The sequence below is a fragment of the Plutella xylostella genome, chromosome 8, assembly GCF_932276165.1.
Source record: "Plutella xylostella chromosome 8, ilPluXylo3.1, whole genome shotgun sequence".
NCBI lineage: Eukaryota > Metazoa > Arthropoda > Insecta > Lepidoptera > Plutellidae > Plutella > Plutella xylostella.
In genome coordinates, this window is record NC_063988.1 from 5903178 (window position 1) to 5919930 (window position 16753).

Below are 16753 nucleotides of genomic sequence, written 5' to 3' on the forward strand. Positions count from 1 at the left end.
CGGTCTAACGTTTTTTTGCTAAGTTTTCTTCTTTTATTTAGAGTATATTAACAAGTAACCGCTCTTGCATAATTTAAGACACTGGTAACATATTTCATTTCAAGACTTCGTGAGTACCAATAACATCAAACATCGACTTTGATTGATAGGTACAGACGTAGGTATATATAGCTCGACAACTTCGTGCGCGACCCTCCTTGCGGGGTGAAAGACGCGGAGGGGACGAGGTACCCAAGACGACAGCGGGTAGCGGTTAGGTAGCGGGGAAGGGCAACGCGTGCACTGCACGTCATTATTACGGCAGTCTCGGCCGAGCAGTCGAGGCGGCCACATGTGTTGTAAAATCTGTCATAATCTGAGTTCGACGCACATGAGACCACTGATCCTGAGACCATTAGTCTTAAGATGAGTGTTGAGGCCGGAGCCTCCACAATCGTTGGAATATTTAGGTATCATCAGACATATAAAAAAATACCGCCAGGACGGTAAGTCAATATTTTTTCTGGATGAAACTTACGTGAATCAAAACCACGCGACACAAAAATGCTGGCAGTCTAATACGGAACGTGGGGCTATGAAAAACATCGGTAAAGGACCTCGGATAATAATTGTACACGCTGGCAGCCGCAATGGCTTTGTACATAATGATGATGAAAAACTTACACCAAAAATTCCTCCAAATTCTGTTATTGTTATGGATAACGCAGCTTACCATAGCACTCAAATCGAGAAGAAGCCTTCAATGAGTTCCCTGAAAAGTGACATGCAGCAGTGGCTAGAACGCCGGGGTGTTCAGCATGATAGCTCTATGCGTAAATGTGATTTAATGAAAGTAATTGATGAGCAAAACACAGAGAAAAAATACAAAATTGATGAAATTTTGAAAGAAAATGGTCATATCGTGCTTCGCCTACCCCCATTCCACCCGGATTTAAATCCTATTGAACTTGTGTGGGGGTACGTGAAAGGCGAGCTCGCAAGAACGTCGATTGACTCTAACTTAGATAAAAAGATAAAAGACTTAGAGTTGCTTTTCTCTGATTATTCGACTGAAAAGTGGAGAAATTGTGACGACCATGTCATAAAAAATGAAGACGAATATTATAAATCTGATAGAGTATTTGACGATGTTTTGGACAGGTATGTTATTGTTTATTTATAATATAATGTAAATTAAACATAAAATATTATAGTTAGGTATACACTGAACTAATATGACCGGCGTACTCTAGTACATTATACTTCAAAGTAGGTATAATGTTTTTTTTGTTTTTGTTTTAGATTTATAATTGTCGTTAATGAAAACGATGATGAAGATGATGATGACGACGACGATGAACAAGTTCAAACAGAGAGTGAACATGAAAGTGACATGGAAATTGATTTATAAAATAAAACACTTTTACGTAAATAAAATCAAATTGGTAGATATTCTGAAGGAAGACATCCTAATTTTAATTCTGTCAAACTATAAATTTTAAGCTAAATATGACATTTACGGGAACACTCATAGAATAAAATTTTACTTACTCTTACATTACGTCAGAAATAGTTACAAGCTATCGCGAGATTAATCCGGGCACACTTTTCTACGTGTGTAGCATGTCGTGCTACCTCGCCCCCGCCACGTCTCTCACCCCGCAAGGAGGGTCGCGCACGAAGTTGTCAAGCTATAGTCAATAATTTTATACACAGGATAATGTCATTATTGACCAATCTTACATTGTCTCTCAATACACCTGCGGGCCTGTGGCTGTGCAGGGTCACTCTACCTTACGAATAGGAAGTTTCGGAGCGCTTGATGCTGCACTAACCTCGACTCCGCGGCTGTATTAAAATGTACCTATTGCATGAAAAATCTCGTTCGTCTTTTTTTGGCAAGCTAGAGTAACCCCCCTGCGGCTTATTCTCTGAACAAATGTGTACCTACCATAAGTATTCATGCAGACATTTATTCATCAGATTTATATCTTTGCTTTGTTTGACACTGGGCGTAGTAATATGACAGTTCGACTTTTGCTTGTCAGTTGGTGACTCGAATAGCCAATGAAATTAAGTAACAATGACATGATAAAAAAAATTAACGTTTCAACTGATTTTGATAACAGTGCAGCGATCACAGGATTCGATACTACTTTCGAATTATCAAAATAATAACTATACTCATTAATTTCTCTTGACTTTCGTAGTCATTTCAGATAAATTTTCATTTGGTTTTTAATTATTGCATTTATAACTACTAAGCGTGCATTACAACATTTTGTACCGAACGGACTTTAGCATTGTATCTCTAGGAAGCTGGGGTGACATCATGGAAACGGATAAACTTTAAAAGAATTACTATATCACCATATCACGTACCCGGTAGGACTGGTTTATCAACATAATAATGTCTGTGATCAGACAGATCTGTCCATAGTTTACTGGAATCATGAATTTTAAATCCGAAATACATTTGCATTACATACCTAAATATATCGAATACGTGCTAATGATGTCAGCCTTGAGGCGGACATGAGATATCCTGCATTATGAGATGAGTCTTGGGGGTCACTCTACCTAGATCTATGTATAGGTAGACTCTAGACAGATAAAAAATCACAGACACAGACCTAAGCAAAGACTATAATAGTTATCAGTTTTCAATCATGAAGGGCTAATTTTATTTTTATAATCCTGTATTTTTATACATATCACTGAAGTTCCCGCTAACCCTGTAAAATACTTACTAGAAAAGTTATGTACCTTTTTCAAGGGATAGCGATTGATTAATACAATTATATCAAAAACGGATTTGTGTATTTAAATGTAAGACGAAATCCTAACTTTTCAGAGTATTCTGGTTGTTTCAAAATTGGTTCAGCCCTTATATATAATTTCTGAATAATCTGTAAGTTGATCTATATTCTTTGTCTTATTGTAAGTTTTATAACTTTATTTGTAGGAGCGGGGATAATGTCCTGTAATAATTTATAATTGTAGTTGTTCAAAATATGTTATGTATGATATTTATCTGAATAATTATTATCTGAAGGTTCACTTCTGTTACAGTTATGTAACAGTTAAGCAGTATCGTCGCATATCATTTACTCGCGTACTCTAAACCGAGTGAAGGATAGACCTTGTGGATTGACGTAGCTGTGTGAATAGAAAACTACAATAATATACCTAGTACGTACCTAGGTAGTGACGGACAATTCAGCTGCATACAATGGCTTAGTAGTTTAGCGAACTGCGCAGCTTCCGTCGGTCTTGCGGATTTAAATGCATAATATTTAAAAAAAAATTTTTTAAATGTGGAGTTATTGTTTTAAGTTGTGAGTTTGTTTAGTGCGTGCAATTTGTGAGAGTAAATATAGTAATGCGAAATAAGTTCTGTGAAGAGGAAATATACGTATAAGTTAGTTTAAGTAAAATTGTGGAAGTGCAAGTGGTTGGCCATCGTTTGAATTATGATTTAAATATTTTACGAAAGAATATCCTGAATGGAATTCGGAACGCAGAGTGATTTATGTATATTTTATAAGCTTTCTCAACTGATTTTAAAGTTCCTGCAATATTCGATATTAACAATAAATAAAATTTAACGTTTTTCGATATATCTACTTTACATATAAAGTTTAACAGTTATTTTTCAATACACTATTTTAATCTTATAAGTAGGTATTATACATTCGTGCTTTATTGCGAATCTGTGAGTTTAATTAACAATAATTGCTTACAGTTAAATGTAATTCACTATATTCAACAACGACGGTTTAGTAACTGCTGACACTACATATCATCAATATGAAATTACTCTCACTTTCTAGTCTAAAAACGCTCTAATGTTTATGTAGGTATGTACCTACAGACCCCCTACTCTTGGAAGGCAATGTATTAGTATTCTTATCATATTACTTTTTCGAAAAACGCCTCTGAAGAGATGTTATTATTTTTTAAATGTTGGGAACGCAAGACAGACGCAATACATTGCCTTTTAAGAGTGGCACCACAGAACTGTGTAAAATCCTGTAGATATCTTCTTTTTAATTTTAACTTTACTATGTAAACCTAGGTACTTTATTAACTCATACCTCTACTTACCACAGTTCCATCGACACTTACGCAATGCCATTCACAGGTTTTACTACGACTGTGAGTAACTGTAGTTGGTGCTTTTCATGAGTGCACTCCATATTGCCGAGTGCGCGTTTTTATACTGTTCGAGCAGTGAAAAGTTACCGCAAATTTGTTATGAGAAAAACTCACTCTAGACCCTCCGATAGACATTCAACGTTACATTATTACTACCTATAATAATAATATGTAATAACTAGGGGTAGGATAAGGAATAGAATATCTGATGACGAAACGCCGAATAGAAATTTAGGATGTCTCTCTGTACTGTACAAGCCTTAAACAATAACACTAAAAACACATTAAAACCCCTTTTATAAACGTACATGTAAAAAAAATTGTAAAAATAACTCTTGTCTTTTGGAGTTGCCATAGCAATATCATCGACAATACGATGGCGTAGAATAGCGGCTCACCTTGCCCCGTGGGACCGACATTAAAATGTTATTCCGAATACAAATTCCGTTCTCAAAACTGCCGCATTTCTAAATTGCATAAACACGGTTGGACACTGAAGAAAAAACAAAACACACTCAGTTATTGTTCTATCGCCTGTGAATCCTGTGATCATAGAAAGGGTAGCCAGGCAGTGGTAAATCGCACTTTCAAAAACTATTTTTAAATAAACTGATTCTGTTTCAAAGTACCCAGGACAAAATAAAGTACCTACCTACCTACTTAAAAATAAAAAAGATTAGGCAACATTTTGTCCGTCTTTTTTACCTGTCAGAATCTCACTGCTCACTAATCAAATTCTACGCGACTTACCTGATCGAAAAAGTAACGAAAAAACCAACCAATCTGTTCATACGAGACATTTTAGAATTCTCTACTGCACGCTTTAGGACGCGTATGGTCTATAACTGGAACTCATTGAGCGGGCGGAGCGGTGGCCAGTGGCCACACTGGCCACAGACTAAATATTTTAATCTTAATAATTTTTATATTATACTAGCTGTTCCCGCGCGCTTCGCTTCGCTTTAAAAAGTTTTCCCGTGGGAATTCCGGGATAAAAAAATCCCAGGGTCTAGACCGTATGCATACCAAATTTCATTCAAATCCGTTCAGTAGTTTTGGCGTGAAAGAGTAACAGACAGACAGACACAGTTACTTTCGCATTTATAATATTAGTTAGGATGGTGCTACTGTGCCAACTTTTAGATTATTGTACACATCTCCTGTTTTATTTTTATTTTACTCTACGTAATTCTCCAACATACAGTAAATAATACTAATGAGTGTTGCCTCTCCGACCGTTCTACCCGCTAGCATCGTAGACGCGGCCTGAAGGCGTGTGTTCGACAATAGTCTCCCAGCAGCAGAGTTTTTGTCGGTCAGTGCAGTAACCTTGTTCGCGGGATCGCCTTGCCTGTGACTCACGGCACTTGAGCTGTGACAAGCTGACCTGTCGGGATTTGGTTACTAGCTTCTACAGGGTGATTAAGATTTTAGAAGTCTCTCCTTAAAATGGATGTAAGTACCCGGGGTGTATATTGAATTTGGAGTAAACTACGTAAAAGCGACTAAATCAAAGGTAATCAAGTAACTTTCTTCATTAAAATTTCAAGTCTTTTTCTAAGACAAGCTACTGTAACTTCTTTACACGGTCAGGAATCGAATCCGGTATATTTAGCTTTGTAGTCATTGTTCTGTTATAAATAGGGATTTGAATAAGTGTTAAATTGCGTGTTATTATTGTGCCGTACTTCGAAACAATAGATTTATTAACTAGTACCTATCTAACTACCATCCTAAAAAATCACTTGCCTTATTAAAGTTATTTAATTATCAGCTCGCTACTTAAATATACACCAATGTACAATTAATACTGACTCAAATTAATTATTCACGCTGTATAAATTCAATCGGTAACTTTATTTATTATGACGGTCACAAAATAAAATGGGTAGCAATAAAACGAGTGACTGTAAATTACAGTTCTAAGTGTCAAAATTAATTAATTTGGGTTATAGAATTACTAAGTGAGCGACTGACTGCGAGTGACGAGAAATCAACAGAACAGCAACTTACAAACATTAATTTGAGTTACTTAAAATACAAAATGAGCAGCTTCATAATATTTGAGCGACCTAATATTTGTTTGAGTGTCAACGTTACGTCCTGCATTTTTTTCAATATTTGGCAAATGTATTTTTTATACTGAGCGGCATTTTATCTTAAATGAAGTGTTTCGAATACAAAAACCACATTTAAAAAATAAAAATAATATGAAATAACTATTTGAAGAAACGCTATTCTATTAGTTGAGAAATTTTATTATTGAAATATAAGGGTAATTAAATAAAACAATGTACTCCATAAAAGTAAAGTAATATGCATGCATTTATTTCAATAAAATGAACAAAAATTAAAATAAGACGCTTTAGTCAACTAAAAAAAAACTTCTTATTAATACTAAGAAACATTGATAGGTATGAGGAGCCCTACTACTCGTCACTGGTAAATAAGTGCGGGCTTGGACTTATTGGGCGGCCTCGTTTTCTGTTTTGTCCAATGGGTATCATTTTTGCTTCCAGTGGTGGTGTTGTTAGTTTGAGCCGAATTGCTAGCCCCAAAACGTGTTTGCATACATATCTATTGAAAAATTCGGGACAGTCGCACGATCCTTTTTGCCAGTGCATTTAAAAATCTGTAGTTTTCATTAAAAAGCGTATCAAAATAAAAAACATAAGGTCTCAAATAGAATATCAGTAACCAATAATCATTAATAAAGCAGCATACAAAACTTTGCTCAAAGTGAACTTTTTAGTAGTTCGCTAAGTATAACCTCACTTAGAAAAATCGAATATATCTTAATATTGAAGTTGCCCTCTCTGTATTTCCAGTCGCTCACTTAGTAATTAAGTCGCTCGGATAATTTTTTTATATCTGAAATGGATTTATCACAGTCCACTTTTTGTAAGCTCGTTCTGGATTTTAATATAAATCAATATTCGTCGTCAGTTTAGTTAATTTTTCGCTTACTCAAATTCATACCGCTCAAGTTATTAAAACAGTATGTCATCATCAGTCGCCAAGTTTTTTTTTGTTCGCTCGTTTTATAATTCCCCAAATAAAATTATTATGGTCAGTTGATCAAAGATATAGAAAGACGTGTGAGTGACGCGTTATGCCTGGAGATAGGGCTATACAGGATACAAATAGTATGAGGTATGCATAACTAATGCACAATATGGCAAACCAATGTGGACTGAGATCTGTCGATTAATATTCTGAGAGTGAATCCGACCATATAAATTTCCATTATATGCGTTCAAATGTGCATAATTTCAACCGATCCCTTTGTTATATTGTTACCGGTTCACAATTACGAAAGATTAAGTATACCTATATTATTTAACCAAGCACCTATTATCTCGTTACTCTATGATAATACTAGTAATCATAACCATAGACAAACTCCAATTACGACCAAAGAGTATGGTCAAACCATGCACCCGCCTCCTTGCTACGATGCATGCGACCTCTTTCCACCGAGCGTCATTTGTTTCCTCCTCGAGCTGTCAGCTGACGGCCTTGCCCCGGGGTCAGCGCGGTCACTGGGCCAGTTAGATCACAACACTGGTTGTACGCTCCACTACCACTATTGGTTATCTGTGGTCGGTCTAGTGTTGTGCCCAAATAGGTGCGGCAAAGAGTGACGACCTTTTTGGACTGTAAAGGTGTCGTCATAATATTTTATTGATTTAGGTGGAATTTCACCAAACGCTAAACGTATTTAGTCGCCTGTCAAACGTCTGTCAGTCGGTACAAAAAGTATTTAAAATTTGATTTAAATACAATTTTAAATACGTTTAGCGTTTGGTAAAAGTGACCCTAAGTACATTAAATAAACTTCTTAAACTATAAAATTAAAAAGATAAAGTATGTCTGTAAACCATACCACAAATGACTTCCAGGGCTATTAAACGCCCTTGCCGGGCACATTGCATCGTATTCATTGCCAAGTAGGTACCTTTAATGTACTAGTACACGTATGTGTCAGAGGTCACATTATGCATATTGTTGATCACCCTGTATTCCCTCCGATAAATATGCCATGTACGGTATTAATGTTCTGCCATTGCTCATCATTTGTTTTAATAATGATGGAGGATTTAAGTTCCGCTGTGTTTTAAATTAAAGCAAGATTTTACTTACTGTTCGGTAGAACAGTTTATTTAAGTAACTGTTTTCATTTAATAATAATAATAATGTAACTATACGTGTCTGTATATATATTTTAAATATATATATTTTAGTATATACAGGATGACGAATGGATGGCGTAGTGGTTAGTGACCCTGACTACTGAGCCGAAGGTCCCGGGTTCGATTGCCGGCTGGGGCAGATATATATATATACAAGTGTTGTTATATATATATATATATATATATATATATATATATATATAAGGGTATACTAAGCCGAAGCCAGCATGTGCAGCATGTTATATCTAAGCCCGAAACTGAAATCAGAATTACAAAATTCGTTAATTTTATTTTCCATAGAAACTTAGTTGGTCACGTGACTTTTTACTGTAGAGAATGTTTTTTTTACGTGAATTTTGAAATTCGAATTTCAGATTTGGGCTTAGATATAACATGCTGCACATGCTGGTTTCAGCTTAGTATAGCTTTTTGCAACACCCTGTATATTTAAAAAAAATGGTTAAGTACTCCCTAGTCTTCCTGCCCAGTTAACCTTGTTCTATTAGGTCATTTTATGAAGGCAGAGATTCTAGTGCGACAATTTAATTTCATAGTCCACTGCACGGTGTAAAGCATCAAGCATTCAATATAATCCTTTAAGATTACTACGTCTACGATGCAACTGACTCACTCTAGCTTATACACTCACGTGCAAACAAGCAGTTCCACTTACGAAATTACGACCTTAAATAGCCTCAGTTTTTTTTTACATTTAAAAGGTAATTTGAACAATATGTTCACATTTTTGGTTGGTAATATTCTAGTGAGCTTTTAAATGTACGGTGGCCTGCGCCTAAAAGTATACAGGCGGAGTTTTTAAAATCGATCCCTGATGATGAAGGGACCAGCTTCATCTGTTATAAATCCGGGGACGTGTTGTGTACGATGTGTGTAGCAGTGGTGTTTATGTGGATGTGCTTGAACATCATGTGAGCTTAAGATCGTTATTTTAAAAACTCCGCCTGTATACTTTTAGGCGCAGGCCACCGTACTTCAAATTGCAGACTCACTGGAACTTTTTCATTGCCCGTGAGTGTAATAAAACTGGGCTACTTAGCGCTCCTTGTTATTCTACGGCTGTAACCAATTCGACTCAATCTCGTTGTATTAAAAATTCTCGTGCTATTGTCCCCGGCTCTCATTCGTTCGTTTTTAGTCAAGCTAAAGTAACCCTTCAGTAAAGGTCGTCTGCATTGTTGATCACTCATTAACTCGGACTCTGCGCTTTGATTCACTGCATCATTATGTCATTCATTCGCATGCATTGTCACATAATTTGTACGTTCTAGTGCAAGGTTATGAATGTTTTGTGATGCAGTTTTTTAACTTCCTACTTCATTTAATGTTTTTAAACCTAGTACGTACGTACGTACCTTGTACGTACCTAAGTGCTAATGTCACAGAGTTGTATTTATAAATAGTAAATTTATTAAATCAATAGTACTACTTGAAAATTCAGTTACTTATTTATGTTTATCTTGTTATAATTTTAAGATAACCAAACAGATCCTTTAGCACTAAATTACTAAATTGAATTGTTTAACAAAACAGCCACTGATGTCCATCACTCCATGTCGAAAACCCAATTTGCATTTCTATTTCATCACTGAAATGTAGTCTATAACACTGTTTACACAAGGGTCTCATTGAAAGCACAAAAAAGTGGTAAATTCACGGTCAAAGCGTGGTTAATGTGCGTGAAAATGTCCGGATATTATCCGAAAAGGCGCACTTTTGGATACCGGCATTTAGCTGACACGAATGCAAATTATTACAACCATTCATTTTAATTACAGCTTTCGATGTAACGATTATAGATACGGATCTTTTTGTTATTAAAAGGGGTGTTGAGGGTGTTAATTCACGACTGATATATTTCATGTTTTAACCGAGTAGTTATTGGAATTCTGTAAATATTTTACGAGTAGGTAGTAATTATACATTCACTATAGTTTCATCCGTAAATACATACGTGAAGGTAGATTGGAAGAAATGGCTTCTTGGCAATAAGCGCGCCTTAGTATACACTACTTTTTAAGTTCATTTTTGTAAATGTGTTTTTAGTAAAGTGTTTAAATAAATAAATACGTACGTTTGGTTTATAGGTACTGATCTTTAGTTCAAAGAATTTTCGAATTTGTAGATTATGATGTTAATAATTTATGTATGTATTGTATAATACTTGCACAACAACTACCTCACAATCATATAGACTCACTCTCTTCCATCCAAAGGTTGTCTGGTAGAGATTGCTATAAGCAATAAGGCCGCCTCTTTGTACTGTTTTATTTTTTAAGTTTTGTTTTTTTCTTTTTTTTTCTTGGTGCAAATAAAGTGTATTGTATTTTATGTTTAGCCACTCTCACTTTTTAACTGATCCGTTGCTAATTATTGAAAACCTTTTGAAAACATGTCACCGATAGTAAAACATACCTACTTGGTAACTAATTGACATGCTCATCACAGAATCCCGAGTTTCTGTAAACCTCCGACCACTTTCTTGCCCGCAGCTGAGCACAATCAACAATTAGAATAAACTATTAGCGCCTTCGACTATCAATATACATACAAGATAGTGTGTCACTTACATCACTAATACTAAAGAAAACAATGCTAAAACTGTCCGTATTTTGTTTACTGCCAAACCGTTTTATGTTCAACCTAATGACAACCATTGCACCAATAAATATGGTCAGGAATCTTACAACCGAACGAATTCAAAATTAAGCTCTGTGGTAGAAGTGGGGTGTTTGTCGAGACTTTGTTTTACACAGACACTCCATCTTGTCGTATATGGTTAATCTTAGATTACCACGCAGTGTGGATGTAATTGTTATGCAACCGGTCGATCGATCACGCATAGCCCATCAGTGGACGTATCGCCTCTGACGACAGTTCTGTAATACTCAAGGGATGGTTTTGTTTATAGCATAGGGTTTCCGGTAAGTGATCGGAGTAATAGCTGAGGGGATCATTGACACTATATATACAGGCGGAGTTTTTAAAATAGCAATCCCTGATGATGAAGGGACCAGCTACATCTGTTATAAATCCGAGGACGTGTTGTGTGTGATTATTTATTTATCTATAGGTAATATACATAAGAAAAAGACAAGCTTAAGGATACTACAATAATCCTCGCAGGATTGTGCGCAGCACCTTCATTCTGCGTTATAATTTACTAGCTGTTCCCGCGCGCTTCGCTTCGCCTTAAAAAGTTTTCCCGTGGGAATTCCGGGATAAAAAGTAGCCTATGTTCTTTCCTAGGGTCTAGACCGTATGTATACCAAATTTCATTCAAATCCGTTCAGTAGTTTTGGCGTGAAAGAGTAACAGACAGACAGACAGACAGAAAGACAGACAGACAGACACAGTTACTTTCGCATTTATAATATTAGTTAGGATATACAATTAACAACTTGATGTGTGTAGCAGTGGTGTTTATGTGGATGTGGTTGAGCAGCATGTGAGCTTAAGATCGCTATTTTAAAAACTCCGCCTGTATACTTTTAGGCGCAGGCCACCGTACCCACAGAAGTACAATATACTTTATACTCTATATTTCAGGAAAAACAAGTGAAATCTACTTAGTGCTTCTTCATAAATCTATTAAAGAATAGAGAAATAAAATAACTTACGCTTTTCATGAACAAAAATATATAAATAAGTTAAATTGTAAACTGAATAAGTAAATAATTATTATTCACTAAAGACGTTTCAGCTGAATCATCCTATCGTTAGTGGTGATGTAAATTAGCTAAATGATAAATTAAGGTCACAGCTGTACGACAATTGAATTCATCTATAAAAAGTATATATATATATATATATATATATATATATATATATACTACTACGTAGTGGAATTGGTGTTCATAATATTTATTTTATATAATATAATAAAACACAAATTTTCTTGTATTCCGATATATTAGGTACTTACTGTAAACTTGAAATAGTTTTTTTCTGTCTACTATACACTGAAGCGAACGTAGATTCTCTACGTAAGACAATGAAGAAGGATAAATATTGCTACTGGCTGGCCAAAAACTGCACGTTCTTAACACTTAAAAACAAAAATCGTATTTGTATTTGGAACATGCTGCCGTGCGTCCCACCGGAAGCGGTGGAAACTCACTGAATACATAAAGCACGTAACCTGCACCAAAGGAAAATGTTAATCCTTCCACTCATTACTTTAATTGAAGCCACAGAGGGGGATTTCTTCAGTTGCCCAACAACACGGCGTTAGAACACACGAATCTAATTAGTGATTACTTAATTACCGGAGTAACTCTAATAACACGTAATTTTTCAGTGCAAAATACTAGTTTATGTTGAGAAAGTTTATAAAATAAACGCACAAAACAAGAATATACAAACATCGTGAGTAATAAAAGTTATATCAGTGTTAATGTGAACAAACTCTATTATACACTTACCCCCTTATTCATAGAGAAGTTACAAAACGTTTTAACTAATAAACTGTTTTGTCCCTCTCCAACAAAGTACAATTTGTTCTTTGACAGAGAGGGACAAAACAGTTTATTAGTTAAAACGTTTTGTAACTTTTCTATGAATAAGGGGGTTAGTATTCCCGCGCAAGTGATAAGAAAAGTTCATGAAAGTTTATGAGTTTTCATGGTGACAGTGTTCACAACTAGCGACCATGGCACCATCAAGCGGCGACCTCGTGTACTATTACGATTCGTATCGCGATCGCCAGAACGAAGCGAATCACCGCCACCGCTGGCTTTAACGGTGAAAAGGTTTTGCTACTCGGTAAGAGATGGCGCTGAAAACTTAAAACAATATTTTGTTTGTTAATGTTAATATTTTTATTAATTTAAACATGTATTTTTGTTACAGGCAGAACCTGGGGATACCATAGCCACGACAAAAGAAGGTAATAAATTTAAATTCGTACACTATATTTTCCGTAGCTGAACTTACAGAACTTAGCGCGTTGAACTCTTTTTTATGGTGAAACAAACACGGTTTGCTTTGAATCAATACGCCAAATTTCTTAAAATTCACTAGTATTCCAATCTATCTTTCAAATGTGCGTCATTATGACTAATAGATACTTGAAATGGAACAGTTCAAGATTATTCATCATTTACATTCCTTACCTTTAACATTTTGAAATCCAGCCCAAACTCTCTAAGGCTGACCACAGACGGAATGCATCGCAGCAACTGCATGTAGTTTTACGTTCAACATCATGCAGTCATGATATCAACTACACGCGTTTGGCTGTAGTCTAACGACATTACGGTTGCTGATGTGACTGCAAGTGGTTCCTGTGGTGCAATCCGTCTGATTTCAGCCCAACAATAACAACGATACCATATCCAGATCAAAAACATAGAGAGTTAGATTCAAAGGTTATCTCGTAAAGATTAATATAAGTAAGCAATGAGGCCCCTTCTTTGTAGTGTTATATTTTAAAAAATGTGCAAATAAAGTATGCATTGTATTATATTATAACACCCCAACCCTTATTCCTCCCTACAGAAGTTGTATTGTAATCTATCTAAAAAATAAACCCTTATCTCACCCAACAGAAGAATGGGTGACCCGCAAGAAGAGCGAGGTAACGACGACGCGTCAGATCGCGACCCGGGTCAAGCGCGAGCTGCTGCTGGAGGACGGACGCATCCTCAGCGACTCCGGGCCCAAGATCTCCACCTCCGTCAATGAGGACACGCATACTACCAACTTCCAGCAAACTGAGGTGAGACCCCTAATATTAAATGTACACTAACCCTCAAAATCATGACCGTATTGTGAAGTTACAACAAGGTTAAAATTGACTTAGAAACACGAGTTTCGGCTCTTTACGTCAGTTAAAAAGTTGTAATTCGTATAACAAAACGTCAATTTTAAACCTATTGTAAAGTGCCAAAAAGCACTATGAATTTGGAGGTAAAGATAGTTCTGATTTAGAACCGGTTATAGTCTAGGAGGACGGCCGCATCCTCAGCGACTCCGGGCCCAAGATCTCCACCTCCGTGAATGAGGACACGCACACCACCAACTATCAGCAGACTGAGGTGAGGCCACACCCGCCTCGTTATTGAACGTAGACAAAAGATAGTTCTGTTGTAGGACCTGTTATAGTGCAGATATTTCATAAAAATCAGTAGCCTAAAACTGGGAGACTTCATAGTACCTATTGTAAAATTAAACTTCAACCCCCTTTTTAACCGACTTCAAAAAAAGGAGGAGGTTCTCAATTCGTCGGGATCTTTTTTTTTTTTTTTTTTTTTTTATATTTTTTTTATGTATGTTCACCGATTACTCCGCCGTTTATGAACCGATTTTGAAAATTCTTTTTTTGTTGTATTGGGTTGAGCTCCCAGGTGGTCCCATTTTTTTTTCAGAATTTTATCTCACCCCCAAGGGTGGGTAAAGGGGTAAAAACAGGGTATGAATTTCCATTTTGGGCACATATTAACCGATTCTAATGAAATTAAGAACGTAAATATAGTTCTTATAACAAAAAAATATGATGGTGACCTTGAGCTGATCTGATGATGGAAACGGAAGGCAGTCAGGGGAACTCCTCAACGGTATATAGCAACTACTTCGTGTTTAGGCTTGAATGATTCGTATTAATTAGTAGGACTTTTTGGTATCATTTGCACCTTACTTTTGATTGAAAATTATTACAAATAAACTAAAAACTATTAAATAAAATAATAATTAAAAAAATTAAAAAACCGACTTCAAAAAACCACTAAAATGTAAGAAATAATTTAAGGTTTACACAAATTCTACTCGTATGAGACAGTACAAATATACCTAAGCAGGAACTGTTCTTTTTTGAAGTTGGTGCCATATTTCTTCAGATTACTTTGTCACCGCACCAACATCAAAAAAGAACAGTTCCTGCTTAGGTATATTTGTACTGTCTCATACGAGTAGAATTTGTGTAAACCTTAAATTATTTCTTACATTTTAGTGGTTTTTTGAAGTCGGTTTTTTAATTTTTTAGACTTCAATACACAAAACGAGTGAATCCCTATTTACTTACTACCCCAAACTACTACTCCACAACCCCAAAAGTTAACTGAAAGTGAATGCTATTAACATTTCACATATGGACATGTTAATCTAAAAATAGCAATAAAGAATTTAATGATAATAATATTATTTTATTCCCAGCACCGGGTACCTGATGACGAGAAGATCGACGAAGATGCAGCTCTCGGAGGGGTCGGCCACGCGTCCATCGGCGTGAAGATCGATGGTAGGTCACCCCTTGTGTCTTTTGAGCTACAAATTAACAAGCACAATCGCTAATACCCTGGCCCTTCCGGGTACTTCTAAATAGAAGTTATACCAGATATACCTACCTACTTTTGCTCACCTAAGCAAAATGTCGGAGTTACACCCTTTCCTCTCTTCGGTGACCGAGCCTCAGTTAAATGTTAATAGAAATATCTTGACGAAAACCAAATATTTATAAAATCTTAGTTCTAATAAATGGTGAATCTGAAATCTAATAGGTACTTCTTTTAAATTATTGGAGCCTCGTTGTACCAATTTCTTTTTAACTTACAATTGAGGCTCTGGTCACTACCACTAGTTTGTAATTGAATGTTCTAGAAAGAAAATAAACTATTTCTATTCCACCACCAGAGCTGGACGGCCCCCGCGCCGTGGTCGGCGGCGAAGTGGCACCAGCCGGCGGCAAGGTGCTGGTCTCCTCACGGGTCGTCGCCAACCCTGACGGGAAGGTGCGAGAGAGCCGCGACCTCAAGGTGCTGACGAGGAACGTGACCGAACGAGTGAACGAGACGGAAGAGCGGTTCCATAGGGGTGACACTACGCATGATGTGAGTAGTAATTTATATACATATTTTATTCATTAGATTATTTTCATTTGTAGGAGATGTGTTTATTGTTTCGTTTTTTTGTAGGATTTTAGCATTTATTTAGGTAAGTACATCGCGGATGAAACAATAGGTACTTACCGGGTGCAATTTTTTTTTCAATCGTAGTTGATATGAAATAACTAAAATAAAATATAACAATATATTGACAACTTGATGATTGAAATTAATTCTCAACTTCTTTGACATTGAATTTGAATAGCGACGCACGCAAATAATCAAACGGTTATGTCATAGCATGCCTATAGCTCGACAACTTCGTGCGCGACCCTCCTTGCGGGGTGACAGAGGCGGAGGGGACGAGGTACCCAAGACGACAGCGGGTAGCGGGTGAGGTAGCGGGGAAGGACAACGCGTGCACTGCACGTCATTATTACGGCAGTCTCGGCCGAGCAGTCGAGGCGGCCACATGTGTTGTAAAATCTGTCATAATCTGAGTTCGACGCACATGAGACCACTGATCCTGAGACCATAAGTCTTAGGATGAGTGTTCAGGCCAGAACCGCCACAATCCTTGGAATA

The 16753-nt window shown here is 36.4% G+C and overlaps 1 protein-coding gene and 1 long non-coding RNA gene across 2 annotated transcripts in view; both read left to right on the forward strand.

Moving 5' to 3' along the window:
• Nucleotides 1-1929: 1929 nt before the first annotated feature.
• LOC125488847 lies at nt 1930-12758 on the forward strand. The gene is made up of 2 exons (XR_007266535.1): nt 1930-3317; nt 12649-12758. It is a non-coding gene; the product is annotated as an uncharacterized LOC125488847 (long non-coding RNA).
• Nucleotides 12759-12927: 169 nt separating this feature from the next.
• LOC105393315 (serine/arginine repetitive matrix protein 2) overlaps nt 12928-16753 on the forward strand; it is a 65056-nt gene continuing 61230 nt past the window's right edge. The window contains exons 1-5 of the mRNA XM_048622554.1: nt 12928-13112; nt 13200-13236; nt 13898-14067; nt 15501-15585; nt 15978-16174. Of these exons, the coding sequence (XP_048478511.1) occupies nt 12972-13112; nt 13200-13236; nt 13898-14067; nt 15501-15585; nt 15978-16174 (630 nt within the window). The 5' untranslated portion in view covers nt 12928-12971. The remainder of the gene's footprint in view (nt 13113-13199; nt 13237-13897; nt 14068-15500; nt 15586-15977; nt 16175-16753) is intronic.